We start from the raw sequence: 22,650 nt of genomic DNA on the forward strand, positions 1-22,650 counted from the left end.
ACTGGCTGTCCAGGACACAGGAAAAGGTGACAGCAGCCCTTATGGACCTGAGAGCAAACACTCCCGCACTCAGCTAGCTTGATGAGTTCTGCAGAATGCGGGGTTAGATACAACAGGTAATGAAAAGACCAGGGAGGGATGGCAGTGCTCATGGGTTGAGGAGGAGGAGGGCCCTGTTCTGTGAGAAAAGGCATAGATGGAGATTTCTGGCTACTTCCTGTTTTCAGTAAGTGACATAGTGAATGGATAACCAAGTAAGCACTTTATTAACATGTACAGCATTTAAAGCAGGTTACATAAATCACGTCTGTAAAGTAAGTAGTGAGTTCTACTGCAATGTCTCGCTGAGGCGAGGCTTTTTGAGTGCTCCCCACAGTGAATTCCAGTGTTATTTTCTCTTTGTCGTGGGTAATGGGAACACCTCAGGAAGCATTCAGTGTCTTGCTGTTATTCTCAACCATTTTCATTCTCCTACATCCGAAAATCATCAGGTCTGAAAGATTAAAAAAAAAAAGTATATTTCTTCATTAACCATTATTTCATTTTCTCCTGGATGAAAGTAAAAGATTACTTTTCTACTTTAAAATAGATGTAACTGTTCACTGAAAAACCCTTAAGGGTAGCGTTTCTAAAACACTTTCAAACCAGTCTTACAAATCAGAAGTGACAATTTCAAAGCACTTTAGACAGTAAACCACAGTCTCTCTAGGTCTAAATACACACATAGACACACACACACTAACTTAAAATCTTCAGTTTCTCAGGCTGGTGGGATGGCTCAGTGGGTAGAGGTGCTGGGGTGTAGATAGGCCTGAAGAAAGACCTAAGACTGACTACTAGATCCCACACCAGGGTAAGAAACAATGGACCCCTTAGACATTGTTGCCCTTTGACCTCCAAATGCAAGTGCTTAAAAAGAAAACAAGAAAAAAAAAGCAAACAAATCCCCTAAATTCCTAAATGTTTGTTTATTTTGTTTATTTTTTCATTTAAAATAGTCTTCTGTTTATGTTAACATGAGGTGCTGATCTGCTCATACCTAGAAGAGCAGTTGCTTAGAAGGCCTCATGGGAGCAACCTCAGCACTGCAAATCTCCAGGTCTGTGATTTAGGCCAGTGCTTGAACCACCCTCTTCTCCAAGTTCAGGTAATAGCTCCTAACTGAGGAACAGAAATTCAAGTTCTGTGAGAAAACGCCACATGACCAGGCTAGCTAGGAGTTACAGAAAAGCTGACCCTAGTTACCCAGATCCCTGCTGCTTACGGGGTTAGAGAAAGTAAACTCTTTCTTCACTAGCTCCAAGTTTATGAACTAATACATGTTTTATAAGGACATGGATAAAACTTATCTTCGTATCACTTAAAGTAAAATCGACAATATGCACATTATTGGAATGAATGGCTCTCATCTCGGCATGTACTAAGCTTACACCCTAGCTCCCTTTAGTAGCTGCAGCCTGAATGGGGTACTCCCTTGTGCCACTGTTCCTAGCACCCGGAGCCCCATTTGGCTTTTATAGCATCAGGTGGATTACTCATTAAACACTCTAAACCTGATCCCACTCTGTGTGAAGACAAGTTGAAGGCCACTCATGGTCGTCCTCACGCATTCCCATCTCCATCCGGTCCCCCTCCTGGCATCTCCACCCTCCCCATCCCCCTCCTGGCATCTCTATCCTCCCCACTCCTGTCCTGGCATCTCCATCCTCCCCACCCCTGTCCTGGCATCGCCAACCCCCCCCCCGCCCCCCGCATCTCCATCCTCCCCACCCCCCTCCTGACATCTCCATCCTCCCCTCCACCCCTGGCATCTCCATCCTCCCCCCCCCTCTCCTGGCATCTCCATCCTCCCCCCCCCCTTCCTGGCATCTCCATCCTCCCGACCTCCCTCTTGGCATCTCCATCCTCCCCACCCCTCTCCTGACATCTCCATCCTCCCCACCCCCCCTCCTGGCATCTCTATCCTCTCCTGGCAGGCACATTTCTAACAGCGCACTCTGTAGCCTGTATTACTTGGGGAATGTGCGGTTTATCTGCAGGTTCTCAAGCACCACTGATGCTCAGGCTTTCCACTCAGTTTCTCCACAAAGGTGAATTTTGTTTAATATAAAGCATCATTGAGTCCGCAAGTGAGGGATTAAAATGCAAAGCAGTTCAAGATGAAAAAGTCCACCAATACAGTCTTTCCAAATACAAGCTCTCCTCCACAACTATGTAAAACTCAAAACTAAAGAGGTTTAAAAGGATCCAATTTTTATTTTTAGCCTACACAGTTAAAAATTTCCATTTCAATGAGAGCACCACATAGGATACAATGACTGGAATGGTGTAATATGCTGGCAAAACTGTAACAATTATGGAAATAATTACTGATAGCATAAAAATAACTGTCCACATGAAAGCTAGGACTTCAGGCAACTGACGTGTGAAAAAAGGACAGTCCTGCTGCTTTCTCTAATTTCTTCCCATAAATAAGGAGAAATTCTAAGTGCAAATCCCATAATTGCCATGTGCTCAATCAGGCACATACCTGCTTCGTATTATCTAGAACATAAAATATAACTTCATAGCTTTTTCCTCAAAAAAATTCTATAGTGTAAAAGACACTAACATGATAAATCTACCATTAATAGAAAAAATGAAATGAGTAGCCAATATTACCAATATAGAAAAATGGCTCTACTTGTAAAAGAAAAGTTATGATTTTGTTATCAGTAGCTTTCATCTCACTCCCTACCATTATTTTGAAAACTGACTAATCAGTAACTAGGCTCCAGAACTGAGTCAGCACATGCTGAGAGGAGCCTCAGAAAACACAAGTTAAATGCCATCTCAACAGGGACAGTTTTGAATTAAGATGAAATCAAACCTATTCATCACCTGCTGCCTTAAAATTTAGGTGGACATTTAATAATGCTGTTCAAAAGCTTTACCATCTGAGAGACAAGTTTATAAATCTCCCTATTACCAAAAGCCAACAAAAATCCCTATGGGACATGCATGCGTGCACATGCGTGCACACACACACACACACACACACACACACACACACACACACACGAAGGTACTCCCTAGTGTGTCACTCCTGGTGTGGTGCAGGCACACGTGTTTCCACCCTGTCTCTGCACATTCAGCATCAGATGGGTCAACCCTGAGTAATTTCTAATGACTGCATTCCAAAGGGAGGCTATATTTTTGGCTCATTTACTTTTGGTGAAATAAAAGCTTATTTCAAGTAAGTTCTTCCTCCAAAAGGAGAGAGATTTTCTTCTCATAAAGGTGAACATTCAATAAGAAATTCCACTTTCAATGCATTGAATTGAATGGTATTTGAGATATTTTAATTCTACCTCAAAAGGACACAGAATTTACTAGAACTAGAGCTAAACTTCAATGGTATAGGCACTAGTCACTGGACCCGATATTGGCCCAGTATGCAGAGAAAATGACATTTTGAATGAATTTATGTTAAATGATTAATATACCCACACCATGATAAAATTTCAGTAAATGTATATTCATCTGCTATTTTGGCAATAGAAGTTACCATGTGTTGCATAACTACCTAGGAGAAAAGACCACAACTTTAATGAGCCATAAAGAAGAACCTGCCGTCTAACGCATATTCCTGCTCCAGGGGGATACAAAGTGAAGGCAGGAAAACCCATCCCACAGTAGGAACTCAGAACTAAGCCAAGTGGCTCCAAGCCTCACCCCCCCCACCCCCCGCCGCCAAAAAAAAAAAAAAAAAAAAAAAAACTCCTTAAAAATAATTACAGAGAAGCCTTTTCAAGTCTACTTACAAAGTGGAGACACTCAGTTACCTTGTTACATAAATAAGCAGTTATGACAAGTATTGTTTGATTTAAGAATATTAAATAGACAGTTTTTGAATGTTAGTATCCACACTGCTTTGGTCAAATTCTTTAGAATATATTATAACTTTAAGTTCATAAAAGGTTTTTGGTGATATATTTGATTTAATTGCACCCATGGTAGATCTGGCTAAAAAATGCTATCACTATTCTCCTGATCATGAATATAAACTTATTTCTGATGATGATCCTATAAGAATATCATACATGGAATACCTACATTTATGGGATGTTGTTACATTAAGGTAACATGATGGGACTTCAAAGATTATTTACCTTTTTAGGATGTAATTTATCAAAACTGAGTATCTGGGAACAGCATTTTTTTTCTACTTAGATCCTTTTATATAAAAGTGCTGTATTAACAGGCATTCTAATACTATGTGAATGCAGGAGAGGAAACAGGCTCAGTTAGGGCTTTAGACTTAGGCCATATAGTGGCAAGACCTAAACCTAAGTATGGAAGCTGTCATGAATGGCAACTTCTAGATTACACTGAGGGAAGGGCACTTCTCTGCGTTCTTCAGACACTCCTTGAGCCCTGAGCACCTGTGGCTAGTACTCTCTAGGAGCAGGTTGCTCGATGAATGGGCTGTTCAGTACTTACACCCAGAAGGCAGGCAGTAGTAGCTGACACACTGACAGCTCGGCACACCACAGATACCACAGATGCACAAGGTAGCAGGGCTCTCCAGTGCTCCACTTGGGATGATAACTCAGGCGCTGGTTCCTGTCTGCCCAATCCCTAGTCACCACTTCCTTCTCCTATACTTTCCAATTCATAAAAAATGGGGATCAAACTATAACTTAGTTTGCTCAGAGGGTAAGTAGCTGTAATTACTTGTAAAGTGCTACAAATGCTTTCTTACCTCTTGCTATTTTTACTGTTATTAATATAGGAAGACAAATACTGAAAAATGTTTTGTTTCAGCTTGTTCTAGACTTTTTTTTTGAACTTCAGTTACAAAAGCTGATGAAAAAAATTATGGCTCTTCATGACTTCACTTGGGAAGCATCTGCTGAGTACTCGTGTAGCGTGCTGGGTGCTGTGCTCAGCACTAAGCAGGACAAGGACACAGTGTGCTTGTGAAATCTAGTGAACAACACAAGACACTAAACAGTCAAGTGCACACACATGAGCAGCACTAGGATAAAGCCAGCAGTGATCAGGAAAAGCCACAGGAGGAGCCAAAGCCAGGTGAGGACTGCAAGAGGCACTGCCTGAGAAAGTGAAGTTACACACTACATCTTCTGTATTTCCAAGTCAAAAAGCCTGGAGACAATTAGGTAGAAGATGCCTTATCATTATGGGCACAAGATATAGGAAATTTGTATGGAAGAGAGAAAAACATTTTATTTTTTTCTTGTTGGATCAAAACTAAAATTCCAGAGTCAATGGACTTTTCATTAGGGCACATTCTTGTCTTATAAAGCAATCTGAAAATTTAGGAAAATGACAGTGGAGTTACCATTAAAAGAGACAGTCACTCCAAATAAGGTCGCCTCAAGTGAAGCAGCTAACACCACCTCCATGTACCTGGCAAGGTTATGAGGCCAACAGCTCTGTTGCAGTTATGTGAAGTTAATAGCTGCTGTGTTTCAGAGGGGATAAGAAACCGCTCACTCCTACCACCTTCAAGGATATTATCATTTCCCAAAGCTCAGGTGAAGACAGAAGAGCGGGCAGACACAGGGAAGGGGCACTTACGGAGCCCACAGCCTCGGGAAGGCGTCCTTCTCCTCTTGGGTGTACTCGTCCAGCCGTTTAGGTACTTCCCGCGGCTGAGGAACCTCTTCTACTAAATTCTTAAGGATATCTTCAGGAATATCCTATAGTAAACATATTTGGGACTTAGAAATCTTAAGTATATTTCCTATTAGTAAACAATAAACTTAGTATTAAACACAAGCAAAAGGAACAAGAAAAACCCCATAATCTTTAAAGCACTTTGTATAAATCCCTGGAAAATCCAATCGACCAGCGAGGCGCCTTGTTATCAACCTCCCTCCCTCCCTTGCTTTGTAGCTCCTTGTTTTCTTGAGACAAGGTTGTACCCAGCTGGACAACATACACTCTAGGCAGCGCAGGCTGGCTTTGACCTTGTGATCATCCTACCTCGGCCTCCCAAGTGTTGGATCACAGATGTGTGCCACCCTAGCAATTTAATCGTAAAAAGCAGTAATTAATTTATTCCTCTCTTGTCTGCTATAAAAAGGAGCTCACTTGGTTCACCCTTCCACTTTTCCAGCTGGCTGAGTGGATGCGCCATATCGCTGCCTTCTGAATTTTACTTTTCCTTCTCTGAATTTAGCTGGTTATGCAGACAGTGACAGCCTGTACAAATCATAATTTAAAAATCCTTGTCAAGCCAAGCATGGTGGTGCATGCCTGTAATCCCAGCACTTGGGAGGCAGAGTGGATCCCTGTGAGTTCAAGGCCAGCCTGGTCTACAGAGTGAGCCTAGCAGAGTCAAGGCTACACAGAGAAACCCTGTCTCAAAAAACAAACAAACAAACTCATTAAATCACAGGTAATTCTTAACAACCAGAGTTATTAATCCGCATCCATCGAAAGCTTACTACTATTAATCACAGAAAGTGAATCTGAATTACTTTTATTTTTCATAGTTGATGAAACTATCACTGAGGACCTCTGTTTCACAGTGCACACATAATAGTGCCCAGTAAAAAGAAAGTAGTGACTAACACTCAAACAGAAATTGTAGATCTTCTTGATTTTTAGCTTAATGATATGTCACTTAATGATTTAAGGTGGAAATAATTACCACTGTCTAAGTGTGCATATGCCCATGCGTGTGTGCATTATGTTCACTTTTAAATACAATAAATATGCTGGAAGTTGAGATACAATTATTGAAAGTAAACCTGTGGCAACTGTGTGAAAGCAGGAAACGATGCCTTTTTGAGCCCCAAGGAAAAGCACTGTTCTCAGTGCCACCAACTTACCTCATCTGGGAAAAGATGCAACCTTTGCATCATGGTTCTTCTGTGCAGGTTTTTGGGCAGCATGCCATAAATAGCTAATTTCACAATCTGAAAACAAATACACCAAGGGCTTAACAGAAGAGCAGAGTCAGGATAGACTGAAAGCAAGTACAATTAGAGATGGCGGTGAAAACAATGGCTAAGATTCCGTGTGAACCCAGGAAAGACAGACTGAAGTAAATAACACGGGAGAGCTGGAGAGGGATGTTTGTTACTTCATACACTGCTGTTTCCTAGAGGGGCTACTTGCTTATTTATTGAGTAAAAGAGAAAATGGAAGGAACTAGCCAGAACCCTCTATGTGCAAGCTTTCAACACAAGTCATTCTCTAAGCTTATACAAATACCTGTGGGATTTGAATTCTGTCTCCTCCGGAAGGCGACCTCCAGGAGGGAGTGAGCTATAAGTTCACAAAGTGTTCCGAGTACAGTTACACTGACAGTAAGACACAAGTCAGCAGCAATGGTCCCAGAGAACACTCGCCAACAGTTTGCTGGTTGTATAGTAGTCAGTGTGTTACACTTTAACAATGTATTTATGATGCTGTAGCAGAGAGAACCAACTGCAGATGAATAGTGACCTAATTTCATCATCTATCAAATGCTGCACCGGAATTCAAAGTAATCAATGCTACTGCCAGGAACAGAAACACAGCACATGCAGTAATACCCAAAATACACTTTTCTCCATAAGTCATTAGGATGACCCATGCCTCTTTGGCACTGCATACATGTGGTGCACAGACATACATGCAGGTAAAACACTCACAAACAGAAAAGAAAAATAAATGAAGTGTTAGTATATTAAGGTCTTTTAATGAAGTAATAATAGAAATAAGTTTAAATGAAATATGTTATAAGTCTTCACAAAACATTTTGATTTGTTTCAATTTTTTGTTCATGAAAACTAAAATTATGACAAAGTATAAAGATACATGTGTATAATTGCCACCATTAAACCTATTTATTGCATGGTAACTTAAAGAGTAAGAAAAGCTTAAAACACTTTTTATAAACTTCTCAAGTATCAATATTAAAGCTGAATTATATTGCCTCCTAGTGTACAGTTAGCATACCCAGAGAAAACAGAAGCTATTTTTTCAGTCTTTAAAACTAACTCCAGTTTTAAAATTAAACTCTAGTTTGTTATAACAGTTATATTAGAGAGCATCATCCACCCAGCCTTACACTTTTTCTAACAAACCACAGCAAACAAGTAGAACATAGCGTAGTAACCTGCAGTAGTGTAAAGCACCCTGGCTACAAAGCAGAGCACTGTTCCCTAAGAAGCGATGTCTGAGCATGCATGATACGGCCAGGGCCATGTGGAGCTGCTAAATGCTTGCCAGGCCTCACTACAAAGAACATCCTTCTCCAGCATTTCATGAAGAAAACTCGAGGGAGCACTAAATAGCTGCATCATGACAGCCAACACATCTATCCTCCCTCCAACATTTTTATAAAAAGAAGAGTATTTTTGGAGCAATACCTTGTTCACTTATAAATGCACTTAAGAAAAAAGCTTATAGTCACCAAAGGGTAAAGGGCTATTTCTTCTGTGAGTATAGTTCAAAGGCCAGGTTTACTGACACCCAGGAAGGAAAAGATAAGTTGTAAAATAGCAAAAAGGAGACTTTATTTTTAGCAGTAGTGGGACAAACATATGGATTAGAACTTTGCTAAGCATATCATTCAAATGATAATAAACATTAATAATATTATTAATTATTTCCCCAACATGGCATTTTTATTGATTATTTGGTAATTTCATACAATTCACCCCAATCATGCTTGCTTTCTATTTCTCCCAGGTCCACCTTCCTCCCCAAAAGAAAAAGAACAAACATCAAGCCCAATCTGTGCTGTCCATACAGCCACTGGAGTATGGTCAAGCGCCCAGTGGCCAGTCCCTTAAAGATAACTGAGTCATTGCCCACTCCCCCACCTGTGAGAGTTCCACTCCTAATATTAATAATAGTGTCCATTTCATATATTTTAACAATAAATGTTTATTTAATTAATAATAGTGTTCATTTAAAAACTTGTAGGACTACGGATGCAGTTCAGTGGTAGTGTAGTTGCCTCACATCAACTAGACTCTGCGTTTAATTCCTAACACACGCGCCTTTGCAAGCCTGGCTTAGCCCTTCCAAATTAATATTCTTGTCATTTATCTTGATATCATTTGACTTTTTTTTAAAAGTTGGTATGTGTGTTTTCTTTTTTCTTATTTGCTTACTCCTAGGATCTGTTTCCTCCTCCATGAAGTATTGGGAGAGACAGTGGATGTCAGAAGAGGTTAGAAAGTCTAAATCATAGAGGATGAAATGCAAGGTAAATGCAAATCAAAAGCAGACTGATACAGATATATTCAAATTAGGAGAACCACAGACCTCAAGGTAAGAAGCATCACTGGAGATAAAGAAGGCCAAAACATTGACCTTGATCTATGATCTAATTATTCTGCAAGATTATAATCCCAAATGTAAATTCATCTAACACTAAACCTTCAAAATATACAATCTCCCAACTGATATACAGATATACAGAAGTGAGCAAACCCATAACTTAGATTTTAGTAACTAATAAAAAAAACCTTAAATAAGACAATGAATCAGGCAAACAAGCAAGTTGGTAAGCCTAAAATATACTAAGCAAATACATTATATCCTTCTGTCTTTCTTTCTCCTAAGGTATTTGCAGCAAGCTCATCATTTCCAGACAATGACAGATGTGCCAAAAAAGAAAAGTATCTAAATTCTTTGAGTTAATGTAACTAATGATAATAATTAGGAAATAGAATTGAGTGATTATGAATATGACATTAATAAAACTTGTGTAGCCAGGCGGTGGTGGTGCATGACTTTAATCCCTGCACACGGGAGGCAGAGGCAGGCAGATCTCTGTGAGTTCCAGGCCAGCATGGTCTACAGAGTGATTTCCAGGACAGCTAGGGCTACACAGAGAAACCCTGTCTTGAACAACCAACCAATCAAGCAAAAACCCAACCCCCCAAATTTTGTGTAATACGATGAAGCATGTATTGTCCTGAGTGGTGCCTACATTAGAAGGGGCACGGTGAAAACATTCTGAATCAGTCTTGCTCAGATAACCAACACAAAAACAGGCTTACCGCCACTGGGTCCCGCAGGTGAAGCTGCGCAGCTGTTACTTGTTTGAACCCACCTGGGTAGCTGTTGAAAGACAAAAAAAAACCATGTTCTTAAGCTGATCATCTTTTCATAAAAACAAAATGATTCTAAGAAGCTATGTTTATTAGTTCTTAAAGATTAAATGGCAATGGAATCAGTGAGATGAGTCACACATACACACTGTGTGCACAAACACAAAATAAATGAAAGTAATAAAGGATAGTTTTCTCTACAGATTATATTGTTCTTGCACGTATTTATGTGCCCTGTGTGTGCGTGTGGGGAGCCTGCAGAAGCTAGAAGGAAGCCTAGGATTCCCCGGAACGGGCGTGACAGGCAGGTCTCAGCTGTCACGTGGGAACCTACTGCAAGAGCAGAAGTGCTATGACGGCTGAAGTAGTTCTCCAGCCTCAGGATGCCTTTCTTTTTTAAAACTTTGTTATTATTATTTATCACTATTGTGTGCATGGCTATTTAGCCTGCGTGTATGTCTGTGCATTACATGTGTGCCCGGTGCCCATGGAGGCCATAGAGGGCGTCAGATGATCTGCAACTTGAGCTATAGATGGCTGTGAGCTGCCACGTGGGTGCTGAAACTGAACCCAGGTCCTCTTGAAGAACAGCCAGAGTTCTTTTTTTTTTCTTATTTATTTATTTATTTATTTACTTGTTCACTTTACATCTCAATCACAGGCCCCTCTCTCCTCTCCTCTTGGTCCCACCCTCCCTCCTTCCCTATTTCCCCAATGTCCTTTTCCCTTCTCCTCAGAAAAGAGGATCCCTCCTCCATAAAAACCCACATCAAGTTGCATCAGGAACTAAGTGCATCCCAAAGTGATCCCAAGGCAGGCAACTACATCCATGTCAGAGACAGCCTCCACTGCAAATGCTGGGGCGGGGGGGGGGGGGGGGGGGGCGGCGGTCCACATGAAGACCAAGCTGCCCATCAGCTACATATGTGTAGGGGACCTAAGTCTAGTCCATGCATACTCTTTGGTCAGTTGTTCAGTCTCTGTGAGCCCCCATGGGCTAGGTTAGTTGACTCTGTTGATCTTGTAGGGTTCTTGTACCTTCTGGGTCCCTCTTTCCTTCCCCTAACTCTTCCACAAGATTCCCTAACTGCTGAGCTATCTCTGCAGCTCCAGGATGTCTCTCCCTAGCAACCAAACAACAAACCATAAAGCAAAACAGTAAGGAGGCTGAGGAAGTGATTTAGTGAGGAAGTTCCTGATGTGCGACGGTGAGGACCTGAGCTTGTAGAGCCAGATGCAGGTCAGCCATCTGTAGTCCTAGTGCCCTTCAGAGATGGGAGACGCACAGAGGACAACGCCCAAAAGCTCGTGGCCAGCAAGAGTGGCATACACTGCAGAAAACCCAGAAACCCTGCCTCAACCCCATGTGGAAGGTGAAGGTCAACACACCCGAGATTGCTCTCTGATCTCCACATATGCTGTGGCATGAGCACGTGCCCACTTTCACACACAAATCAAAAACAAATTAAGTAAGCTATACTATCTGAAATATTAGTAAGTGGCTATGATTATTCATAGTTATCTCAGAAAATTTTCTTGGCATAATTATTTTCATATGAATTTTGTCATTCATTCATTCATTTTCTTACCCACTCATTCTACCTAGATTACCACTCATTTATTAAAAAAAAAAAATAGCAATGAGCCAGAACAACTTACGTTCCCTACCAAGTTAGACTACCTGCACAACATAGGTGTGGAGACGGGGACCATGGTGGCAGAACACTTGGCTCTGAAGTCAAGTTCTTATACTGAGACATGGTCTCATGGCCCGGGATAGCCTCGGCCTCCTCACAGAGCTGCCGCTGATGCTCAACTCCTGATTTTCTATCTCCACTTCCCAAGTTCTGGGATCACAGGTTGGAACCAACATCTGGCCAGTTCATTACACGGGTAACTATCCCATTTGAAAAGTCAGTGAACGATCACTAGGAACTATGTGTTGGCTCCAGGTAATAAATCATGCATTTCCTGGTGCTCAGATCAAGTATCAGCCTTAAATGGGCAATCTGCAGTTAGCTTGGTAACCAGATGCAGACCTGGAGACGAGGTTCTGTCAGTGGCTATCAGCATAACAGTGAGATGCTGGTGTTGTGTCTGTTTATTGGTCAATCTAATTAAAAATTGTTATCTGCCCCATCTAATTTTACTAAAGATTATGCATCAAAGGAGAAAATTGCATTTGTAAAATTGTAAGAAACTGAAATACACAGATTTAAAGGCTTATTACTTTAAATAAAAGAAAAAATATATAGTTTTTACATAAAGAAGATAGCCAATGGATTCTAAAAAAATAAAAATAAAAAATAATTAGGATTACTCAAATTTAAGTTACTTTCAAGAAATTCTCAAAATATTTTAAGATAATCAAGGAAACTATATATTAGAAATTGGGGGGAAAAGTTAAACATTTACTGAGTAAGATGGATTATTTTCAAACCAAAACAATTTACTTGGTTCATGGAATTTCAGTTTTAGAAAAAGAAACACTGTCTAGACATTTATGCTTATAGTCTTTCTCCTCATGGAAAACTGCTTTGTAGTGTCTATGCTAAAGATTATCTTCCTATTTTTAACACTGGGCTGGCAAGTTCTAAAGCACAGTACCACCCATGCTATATTTCAGGACTTTGGACTGTCTCCTGAAGTACCTGGAAAGCTAATACAAATCCCAAGGAGGGAATAACTTCAGTAATGCAATATGCAATTGATTCTCACCAAGTGAAAACTGATTGATATGACAGCCACAAGCTTCTCATATAAATTAATTCAACACACTTCCTAAGTGTCTGTTCTGCTGTGTATTAGAGAGGCACAGGCAAACAAGACAGGATCCTGTGCTGACGAGAGTGATGACATGACTTTTGGTCGGTCATGTCAATATATTTCAATACATTTCATTTAGACAAGGTAATTCAACACTGAAAAAAAAAAGAGAAGTCAACATTCATAAATTATTTGTTGAGAAAGGGCTTTCTGAGACAAGAAATCAAAAGAATTTCAATGGAAAGGCTAGGCTGAGTTATATAAACATTAATTAACAGTAAATACCATCATAAAGTTAATATAAAACGAGAAGTAGGACAACAGGCTGGTGCCCACATAGATCCGAAGCTCACGGACAGCGCTTAGGAAGCTGCTGAGCAGCACACTCTCCGTGCCCGGCACCTGCAGGCAGAGGTGGGAGGATCAGGAGGTCGAGTCCAGATTGTGCCCCATAACGAGCTCAAGACAGGCCTGGGCTCCATCAAAGTCGGCCTCACAGAACCCCAAACAAATCAATAATGCTGCCCCACAAGAGGGTGATACAAAAGAGCAGAAACCTCACTGTTAAGCAAATGAAAAGAATCATTTTTGCAAAATTGCAAAGTGTTACTGTTATTAAATTGTTTTTAATGCTATGGTATGGCCACAGTCATCAAAAACCAGATATACTCCTACAGTAGGCCTGCCAAAAGATCCATTCATTCCTCTCGTTTTGACATTCATTTCCTTTCTAGAGATTTATTTTAAATGAACGTACATATTTTAAAAAGTTAATGGGTAAAGATGCTGTCCAACACTATAAAACTCTATCTCTTTTCATTTTATACATAGAATAGTTAAGCACTGTAAATTATACTGTATGCTGTATATAATGACTGAATTAATTTTTATGAAAAAACTCTCTGAGATTTTTAGACTAGGTGAAAAAAGATATACACTTATAGACATCCTTAAACGTTAGATCAAAAGTGAATTTTTATTCTTTTTAAAAAACTCTATTTTCTAAAATTCACATGCATTCAATGTTTATGACTAGAAAGGAAAATTCTGAACCCATAATTGTGATACAGTACTTAAGAACATAAGGAAGCACTACAGAGCAGGTATGGTGAGGAGCAAATGGAAGAAAGAAACAAATGACTATCCTCTGGGCAGAACACCATGGTGCAGGCAGCCCAGGAGCTGACTACAGGCGAGGGCAGGCAGCCCAGGAGTTGACTACAGGCGAGGGCAGGCAGCCCAGGAGTTGACTACAGGTGAGTGCTAATGGAGAAACCGGAGTCCTTGACAAACAGTGCAGTGACACTTTTTGTCTGAGGAACAACCCATGCAGAAGCATCAAGGTAAGAAATAACTGTGTATGCTACAAAGCAGCATGTGTGCGGCAGCAGGAGCAACTGTGCAGTGACACACCGGCTGCCAGCGTGTGCACACCATGCTGCCGTGGTGCTGCTGGCAGCTGCTTCTGCCCAGTGACCCGCAGGAGTGCTACAGCTAATGCTGCAGCGACTGACACAGCCTCCTGGTTAAACACTTGCCTTCAGGCCTTTGCAACACTATGTTCTCACGACTTCTCACACTTCTTTCCCAGTGACTTCTTGTTTTGTAGAACTTTGTTTACAGAGATTTGCCAGCAGCGGAAGTTACTAGAGATGCATGTGAGTTTATTTTTGTGAAATTGTATAAAGATTTCCAGAACATATTTTATGGGGGAAACGGACAAAATGTGGCTTTAGAAAACAAAGTTGTGTGAGGCATGTGAGACGCACTTGGGCAAGAGAGGAAAAGAGGCCGTGATATGGAAAGTGAAGGTGTGGTGAGAAATTAAAAAACGATCTTGATCAAGAGTGGACAATCGAGGCTGCAGATGTGGCTCAGTGGTTACAGCACCAGCTGCTCCTACAGTGGGCCCGGTTTGGATGCTTGCAAGACATGGCAGCTCGCAACTGTGCAAGTGTAGCTTCAGGGGCTCTGATGCCCTCTTCTGGCCTCCTTGTGCACTGTGTTCAAGCGGGCCACATAGATACATGCAGGCAAGACATTCATACACGTAAATCCTTTTTAACGAGAGTGGAAGATTAACATTTATAACCTAATTGGAAGACAGTATAGACGTAGGCTTAAGTAAATTTTATCTTTTACCTGAAACTATGCATTACCTTAATATAGATGACAAAATCAGGATCTCAAAATAAACAGTGGAGACAATATTAGATTAACACAACTAAAACATACATAAGGGAAGAGACTTAACAGGAACATGTGTGGAAAAAACTTAAGAGTTCTGGCTGACTGTAAACACTGTAGGCCACAATATTGATATGTTCTTGAAGAAAATCTATTTTACAGTAAAAGACGGCCTAGCTGGAAGAATGGAGGGGAGTCCCATTGTCCTTGGAGTCCTCAGTACTCCTGGGTAGGTACATTTCCTCAAGAGAGACGGTGAGAGAGAAGATGGGAGCTAGAGAACAAGCACACCCTAGCCTTCCTGTGAGAATTCAGTGCTCAGCCAGTGCTGCCAACAGTAAGGTGAACCACAGGAAGGAGAAACACACACCTCGGACCGGTGATATCAGTTGTTGTTCACTACGCTATACATGCAGCATTAGTAAAAGCAGTATTTCCTTAGATGCCAGTTTTAAAACTCTCCTTTTCCTTTAAAATAAGGGCAACAGTATTACTAAAGCCACAGTCTAAACTGTGTTCCTTAGCTATGGTGTTCTCTTACCCAGTATGTGAGGAGTACACTTTTTGTTCCCATTTGTTTCCAGAAAATGCAATATGTCTTGTGTTGATTATGACAACATGGTCTCCGCAGTCACCTAGATTTAAAAAGAAACAAGGCAGAGACTGTGTATGAAAACATCAAAGCCTTAAGAAAAAAAAATGGCCTGTTTATTTAGTTACCAAAGTGCTAAGAACACATTCAACAATAAAAATCACAGTGCACCAACACAGTCTTTGAACACATTTGTTTCATTTGATATACCATGTAAGCACAGAAAGAGTTGGCTGGCCAGCTAGAAAAATCTCAACACTAGAAGGTAAAAGGTGAAATTGAAAAGATGACAATAACGACAACACATTCTTTAGAGGTGAACTATTATTATTCCCCTCACTACTACCATTGATAATTAATTCTCTGTGCTAAAATGTTTGCATTTAAACATTTCTATTACAGTTCCCTTTAAGTGGATGATACAAGTTTTCCTTTACAAATAGCAAGGAATATGAAAACAATCTGTACATAAAAGCACAAAGTATGTTTTGCCAATGGGCAAATCAGAAACAAATGTGAGACATTACAATTGATTATTATTCTTTTCCATTTTAGAGAACAATAGAGCATTGCAGCTTCATGCTCAACTGCTGCCACAAGGCGTTTTCCAGCCCCATGTAACCAGTTACGTCTGAAAGGGCACTCTCAGCAGTGACTGTAACCAGTTACATGTGAAATGGCACTCTCAGCAGTGACTGTAACCAGTTACATGTGAAATGGCACTCTCAGCAGTGACTGTAAACATACTGGACAGGACAGATGACCTGGCAACCAAAATACATGGACTGTAACAATCTCCTGCTGAAATACACCTTCAAGTTTGTGTCCATCTAAAATCAAATTGAATGTCAACATGCAAGTTGACATGTTCATGACACTGTTCATGCCATTAATCTGAAACATTAAATGCTATTCTAGTACTAGAAAAAAAAGATTGTAGAACCATATTTTAAAATGCCACTAAAAGTACCAGGTATAAATCAGTATCCTATTAAAAACCCCAAAAATCACATGAAAAGACTGTATGCAAAGAATGAATCTGAACACAAAACTTTCAGAGAGGTTCATAGTTTAGGATCGAAGGTGAAGAAAGGCAATGAGGCGACTGGGTTTTCATTACTAGTATAAAAGGAGTAAGAGAAGGAGGGAGGAACTGGAAAGCCTACTGCTGTGGGGTGAAAGGGAAGTCTGAGAGCTTCGGAAAGTGACAAACGGTGGCCACTGAAATAGTTGGACAGAGCACCAGAGACCCCACTAAGGAGGGTATGAAAATGCCCTAGAAGGCCTCTGCAGGTTGAAATGGCCCCAGCTTTGGGTAATTTGCAGGTTGGCACCTTTCAAGGGTAGGCGATTTGCCCATGCTCACACAAAGCTACTGAGTCCCGCTCTGCTGTGATACCTACTTGAAGAAAAAATTCAACCTTTTACTTTTCTCTAAACCTCAATTTTTAGAAGACCAAACTTTAAATACGTACAAAACATCTAAAGTCACTTAAAAAATTTACAAAAGTCAACAGGCTCTTTGGATGGGCATTAGTTAAAGCAATAAATAAGATGAAAACAAGTTCTTTTACATCTAAGATATAGATTATTTTTTCCTAGTAAGTTATGTCAAACCTCTTTATCTTTCAACCACTTTCTCACTTCGGGAAAAAAAAAGGAGCAATAACTAAATACTTGTGTTGATGTAAACTATGTACCAATACCAAAGCAGGTATAGAAGGCTAGAGTTCTGATTATAGTGTGATTGCTTTTGTCTAATTTGTACATGAAACAGAAATATCTTCATTTAAAAAGTTTAGAAGTTGTTACTTTGTGTGTGAGAACGCAGGTACATGTGTGCCTCAGAGCTCAGGCAGAGGTTGGAGGACAGCTTCCCAGAGATGGGTCCTCCTTCCACCTTTCCGTGGGTCCAGGAAAATTGAACTCAGGTTGCCAGACTTCCGCAGCAAGCATTTTCCTTCATCGAGCTACTTATCAGTCCAATTTTAAATGCTTGAATAAAAGACCATATAGTTTCTGCCCATGTACTAAATGTAAATATATCAGAATTCCTTCATCAGCTTTTTAGATGGTATCATTTTATGTTTCCACCTATATGAGATGAACAAATGTTTCTCCTTCTCATTCATTATCACTACTTTTTGAGCTTCTTGTGGTTTTAATTTGCATTTCTCTTAATGGCTTATATTAGACTTTTGTGTACCGGCTGCTGGTCATGTTACTGTTGTTTCAGAAGTTCACTATATAGTCAAGGTCCAAGTCCTTTGTTAACTGTGTGGTTTGCAAATACTTCCTTCTAGTTTGTAACTTGTTTTACCCCTTTCCTCTTACGCCCTACTTTAAGACACTGGTTTTTAAGCGAAACCTAAGAGCGTTAGGCTCCTTCAATGGTAACTTATGGCCAAGGGACTAAGCCTGACTCTCTCCTTCAACCAATGCATCTCTGCTTTTATACACCGTAAGATTGGCATGAGGAATATTTAAAACCTGCTGTTTAAAATAAGGAATAAACAATAAAAATTGACACTGGCCTATATGTTTCCTTCCAATTTTGTAAGGTCAAATATCAGAAAACTCACACAAGCAGGATTCTGGCATCAGAGCCCGGGTAGAGCCACTTTGATCTTAAGTTATCAGACTGTGATAATATGCTGACAAGTCCCTGTCACCTCGTCCTTGACCTGACTCTCCCACAAAAGTCAAATCTCTGAGGTACAGTGCTAGCCTACTAGGTACAATCCCTAGTAAAACACACACACATACACACACACACACACACACACACACACACACACACACGGAGAAAGGAGGGATAAAACAAAATCACTTATAAATGACAAGCCCATTTCCCATAATACCTTGCAAAGGTCCACCTGACAAACCAAGCAGTGCAAATATTACTTATGTTACATTCTGATACCTTAATAATCATTAAGGTATATTTTGTAATCATTATCGGAAATCTGACCATTTGCTGTTCATTTCCCCCCCAAAAAATGTGTACAGTGCTTATGAATCCCTAATACGTAGTTAATAAGTGCTTGTTAAACTTAACTTCTTATTAAGACTCTTAAAAGAGTTTATCAACTGCTGGTGATTTAGAAATTTGACTCTAGTGACATCTTGTGGTCAGGAGAAGCTTTGCTGATATAGAGTTAACATGTTCAACACAGGGAGACAAACAGTAAGTACTTAAACCTTTAAAAAGTTCAGTTCCAAAGCCATAGAAGAGCTAGTCTCTGCCCCTGGAAAGGATGCCTACAGGCAGTCCCGCAGCCCCTGCAGAGCCCCGGCAGGATGAGCACAGCTAGCATCTAAGCAAACAGCCTCCTGAGGAGGCGCTCCCGGCTAACCTTGGGGACAGAAACTAGGTGACTAGTACCCCAACTTTTGTTAGCTTGTTTTGTTTTTAGTTTGTGTGTTTTCTGAGACAAGGTTTCTCTGTGTCCCCCTGGCTGTCCTGGAACTCACTCTGAAGACCAGGCTGGCCCCCACCTTAGGGATCCACCTGTCTCTGCCTCCCTCGTACTGGGATTAAAGGCGTGCACCACCACCGCCCAGCTTAACCCCAATTTTTAAATCACTGCTGTGTCTACAAAGACTGGTTAGTGAAGCTGTTTACTATTTATTACCTCCCTTCCTAAAGAACAAATAACTGTATAGGAAACAACCACACAAAACAGTGATGGGGAATTTCCTATACAAGGAAGCAGGGCCTAAGCATTAGTCTCAGCTCTACTATGGTGCAGCTGAAGGACAATGAGAACGTCACCAAAGTCTTCATTCAGTTTTTATCACTGACTTCTGAGGCAGAGAAAACATGTCAAGTCATAGAAATTGCACAAATTTGCAAATCCATAAATATCTATGTTTTCTGTCTGCCTATTTTTTAAAGAGAAAAATGGCCATTCAGTTGATCTCATTATTCATATTTGTAAATTTCCTTAGCTGTTCGAACTTGAGTTGACTGACACACACATGGCCAGCTGTGGCTACAGAAAGTCATGTGCTATTTCTTCTCTCTCAAATGCAAACAGTCCCATTTTGGAGGTTATTTACTGTTGTAGCTTTTGCATTTGTATTCTTTGTTAAGCCAATCTTTAAAGAACCCCTCAACTCACTAAAAGTGAACCTTCCCTAGGTCTTTGGACCTCTTCTCATTCATTAAGTGACTGAGTTCTGCATCAGATCCCTAAAACCTATGAATGTGAGAGGAAGATTGGGATGTCGCAGGGAATGCCTCAGAAAACAAAGTGAATCTAAAATTCCTACAAGCAGAACTCTTCTAGAATGAAAACAGTCTTACCATCTTATAAACAGCATACAGAAAGCAAACCTTTAATTCAAGAGCAAAAGGCAACTTATCCTATCCAGCTAGCTCTATCTCTCTAGGAGAGGATTTTTAGAAAACAGGCAAGACTGTTGCTAAAAACTCTCTATGCAAAAGCATGCTGTCCCGAGGAGAGAGATGTGTAAGAAGGGAAATCAATTACAGTGCAGATCAGGACACTACTGGAGTAGAAGCAAGGGCTACTGGGGATTTTCTATTTGGTAACAGCGTCAAATAGGACTGTCCTGAAAGAGCTGGTCTACATGATGCTTCTCTCAAATTCAGTTTAGCACCGGATGAGGTCTTCCTGATGGAATAGAATATGGGACCCTCATATAGGATGAGAAAAGAGCCCTTAAACACAGTACAGAGAAACGTCTCAAAGTTCCTATGCTAGAGTGTACACCACGTGCTAAGGATGATGGAGTGCACACCACGGTTGCTAAGGATGAGTGTAAGACAATACTTACTCAGCTGATGGTACACGGGCTTATGCAATCCTTGAAGCTTTTTGGATGCTATGATTGCAAGTTTGCCAGGGGGCTGCATCTTGCCATCTAAGAGATACCACATTCGTGCAAAAGTGGCCCATTGCTTGAAAGTAAAGAAAAAAGAAATCCAGTTAAAATGGAAACAATTAAATACATTACTACATGTCATCATACATATTCCATAATGCCAACAATTACTTTGAAAAAGACTGTCACTAAATTTTTTTTGACTGTATTTTGTTTTCATTACCAGTTCTTAAGTTATTGCATTAGGACAGTAAGGTGTATTTACAGAAAGTTGAGAGGCTAATTGGCAACTGCAGATCATTCAGGAACTGAGTTCTAGGAGAGTTAAATACAACTATGCAATCAGAGAAGTATAGTTGAAATTCAATCTCTCTCTCTCTCTCTCTCTCTCTCTCTCTGTGTTGTGTGTGTGAGAGAGAGAGAGAGGGGGAAAGGGAGGGAGAGAGAGAGAGAGAGACAGACAGACAGACAACTGGGATGCTAGGCTAAACACTCCAACCCTGAGATACATCACTAGTCCCCTTTTAATGCTTTTGAGTCAGAGTTGCACCAAGTTACTCAGCTTGGCCTCGAATTCACTCTGTATACCCCACAGGCCTAAATTTACAATCTTCCCACTTCATTCCCCAGAATAGTTGGTATTATAGACCTGTCTTCAACAGACATCTCTAGGTTATCTGAGAAAGTCACTGTCTTCAGTTTCTCCAAACTTAAAAAAAAAAAAAAAAAGCTCTATTCCAGAAAGATCTTGACCAGGTGCTTTCACTGCATATACACAGAGGTTATATGCTAGAAAAATACAATTAAGCGTGTGGTTCCGGATTAGTTATTCTAAACTTTTTTTTTTTTTGCAAAGCCTACACATATGCAAAAGACAAGTTTCCCCCATCCCATGCAGACTAACACTTTAAAAAGTTCGATAAACAATATAAATGGTGCCACAACCTCAAGTGAACTTGCTGTCAAGTTTTAAAATGTTTACTTTGATGTCCGTATTTGCCTTATTACAGACAGGTAAAAACTACGTTTAAAGGAATTGTATTTAAAGTGGCAGTAGGCTAGGAGTCATCTTGGATTAACCTATCAGAAACTGATTCTTTCTCTTCTGCCTAGAATCTGCATCGGTTTCAGCGTTCCCTTCCAGCTGCCCGAACCAAAATTCTTAAAAGTAATTCCTGTTTCTTCCTTCACCCACATTCAATCCTTCAATACATACTGTGGGTTTCTCAGCACTCCAGTGTTTTAGTCTGACTTGCGCATGAGTATATCTTGCCTGATATATTAGAATAGCATTCAAACTACCTTTTCCCTTCCGGGTGCTTGGTCCTTTTAATACCTAAGACTTCTAAGTCAAAACTCCTCAACAGAACTCCGTCCCCCCGCCCCCCTTTTTAAAGCAGTCTCATGCAGAAGGCTGACCATGAACTCCTGATTTTTCTGCCTCCACCTCCCAAGTGCGGGGATAACATGCCTGTACCACAAATGACAGGTTTATGGGGGCGCTGAGGATGGAACCCAGGGCTTCTGGCATTAACAAGCAATATTTCAGGTACAGCTCCGTCCCTTCTCCTCCCTGCCCCCCAGTCTCTACCGTACTTAACCAAAATAAACACCTGCTCCCCCCCCCCCCCCATGTCTTTCAACCTATTACCTAACTGAAATTCTCTCCTAGGACCCTCAGCATGGAAAAAAACACACGAAAAAGGCAGATTGACGAGAGAAAGGATTACCAAAACAAAGATAGCAAGTAGATAGACTCAGGAGCCTCAGTTTTGTGACTTCCTAAGGCATCTCTTGGTTGTGGGTGTCAGCTTCCCTGAAAGTTCAGCTTCTGTACTAAGTTCCTGTGAGCCACTGCTCTTCATTTTCGCCAGCATGTAATGAACACACCATCCTCCCCGAAGCACGGGAGTTTACCTGAGGCGCTCGAGAGAAGCTGGACATGCTTCCCGGCTGGCAGCGTCCTTTAGTTTCCAATGGCCCAACCGGGGCACCAGCACCTCCTGTCCGGCGGGAAACACAGACACCCGAGCACAACGGTTCCTAGGGCTATGGAGCACACTGATGCGCTTCTCCGCCACGTTCGGGTATCCGCCAGTAGCCCTTTCTTATGAAAGGAGCAAAGAGTGTGGCTATTGGGAGAATAATTTCCAAAAACAATTGGCGCAAAACCCGACCTAGGACATTATT

The 22,650-nt window shown here is 40.8% G+C and overlaps 1 protein-coding gene across 1 annotated transcript; it reads right to left on the reverse strand.

The window, feature by feature from the left end:
- Positions 1–243: 243 nt before the first annotated feature.
- MRPL13 (mitochondrial ribosomal protein L13) lies at positions 244–22,499 on the reverse strand. Its single transcript, XM_084747908.1, has 7 exons — positions 22,378–22,499; positions 20,413–20,536; positions 15,559–15,652; positions 10,014–10,074; positions 6,843–6,929; positions 5,584–5,705; positions 244–493 (listed from the first exon to the last, which is right to left on the reverse strand). The coding sequence occupies exons 1-7, from the start codon at positions 22,402–22,404 to the stop codon at positions 472–474; spliced, it is 537 nt and encodes a 178-aa protein (XP_084604034.1). The 5' UTR covers positions 22,405–22,499; the 3' UTR covers positions 244–471.
- Between the last annotated feature and the right edge of the window lie 151 nt (positions 22,500–22,650).

The sequence above is a fragment of the Acomys minous genome (assembly GCF_964271855.1).
Source record: "Acomys minous genome assembly, chromosome: 12".
Classification (NCBI taxonomy): domain Eukaryota; kingdom Metazoa; phylum Chordata; class Mammalia; order Rodentia; family Muridae; genus Acomys; species Acomys minous.

Bases quoted from the DNA above. Each gene is read 5' to 3' on its own strand.
- MRPL13 (XM_084747908.1), bottom strand. From the start codon at position 22,404: ATGTCCAGCTTCTCTCGAGCGCCTCAG. The intron at 10,075-15,558 runs GTAAGAGAACAC...GTCTTTCAACAG, and splicing joins GTGTACTCCTCACATACTGG to CTACCCAGGTGGGTTCAAAC. The intron at 6,930-10,013 runs GTAAGCCTGTTT...ATTTGTTTTCAG, and splicing joins ACCTGCGGGACCCAGTGGCG to ATTGTGAAATTAGCTATTTA.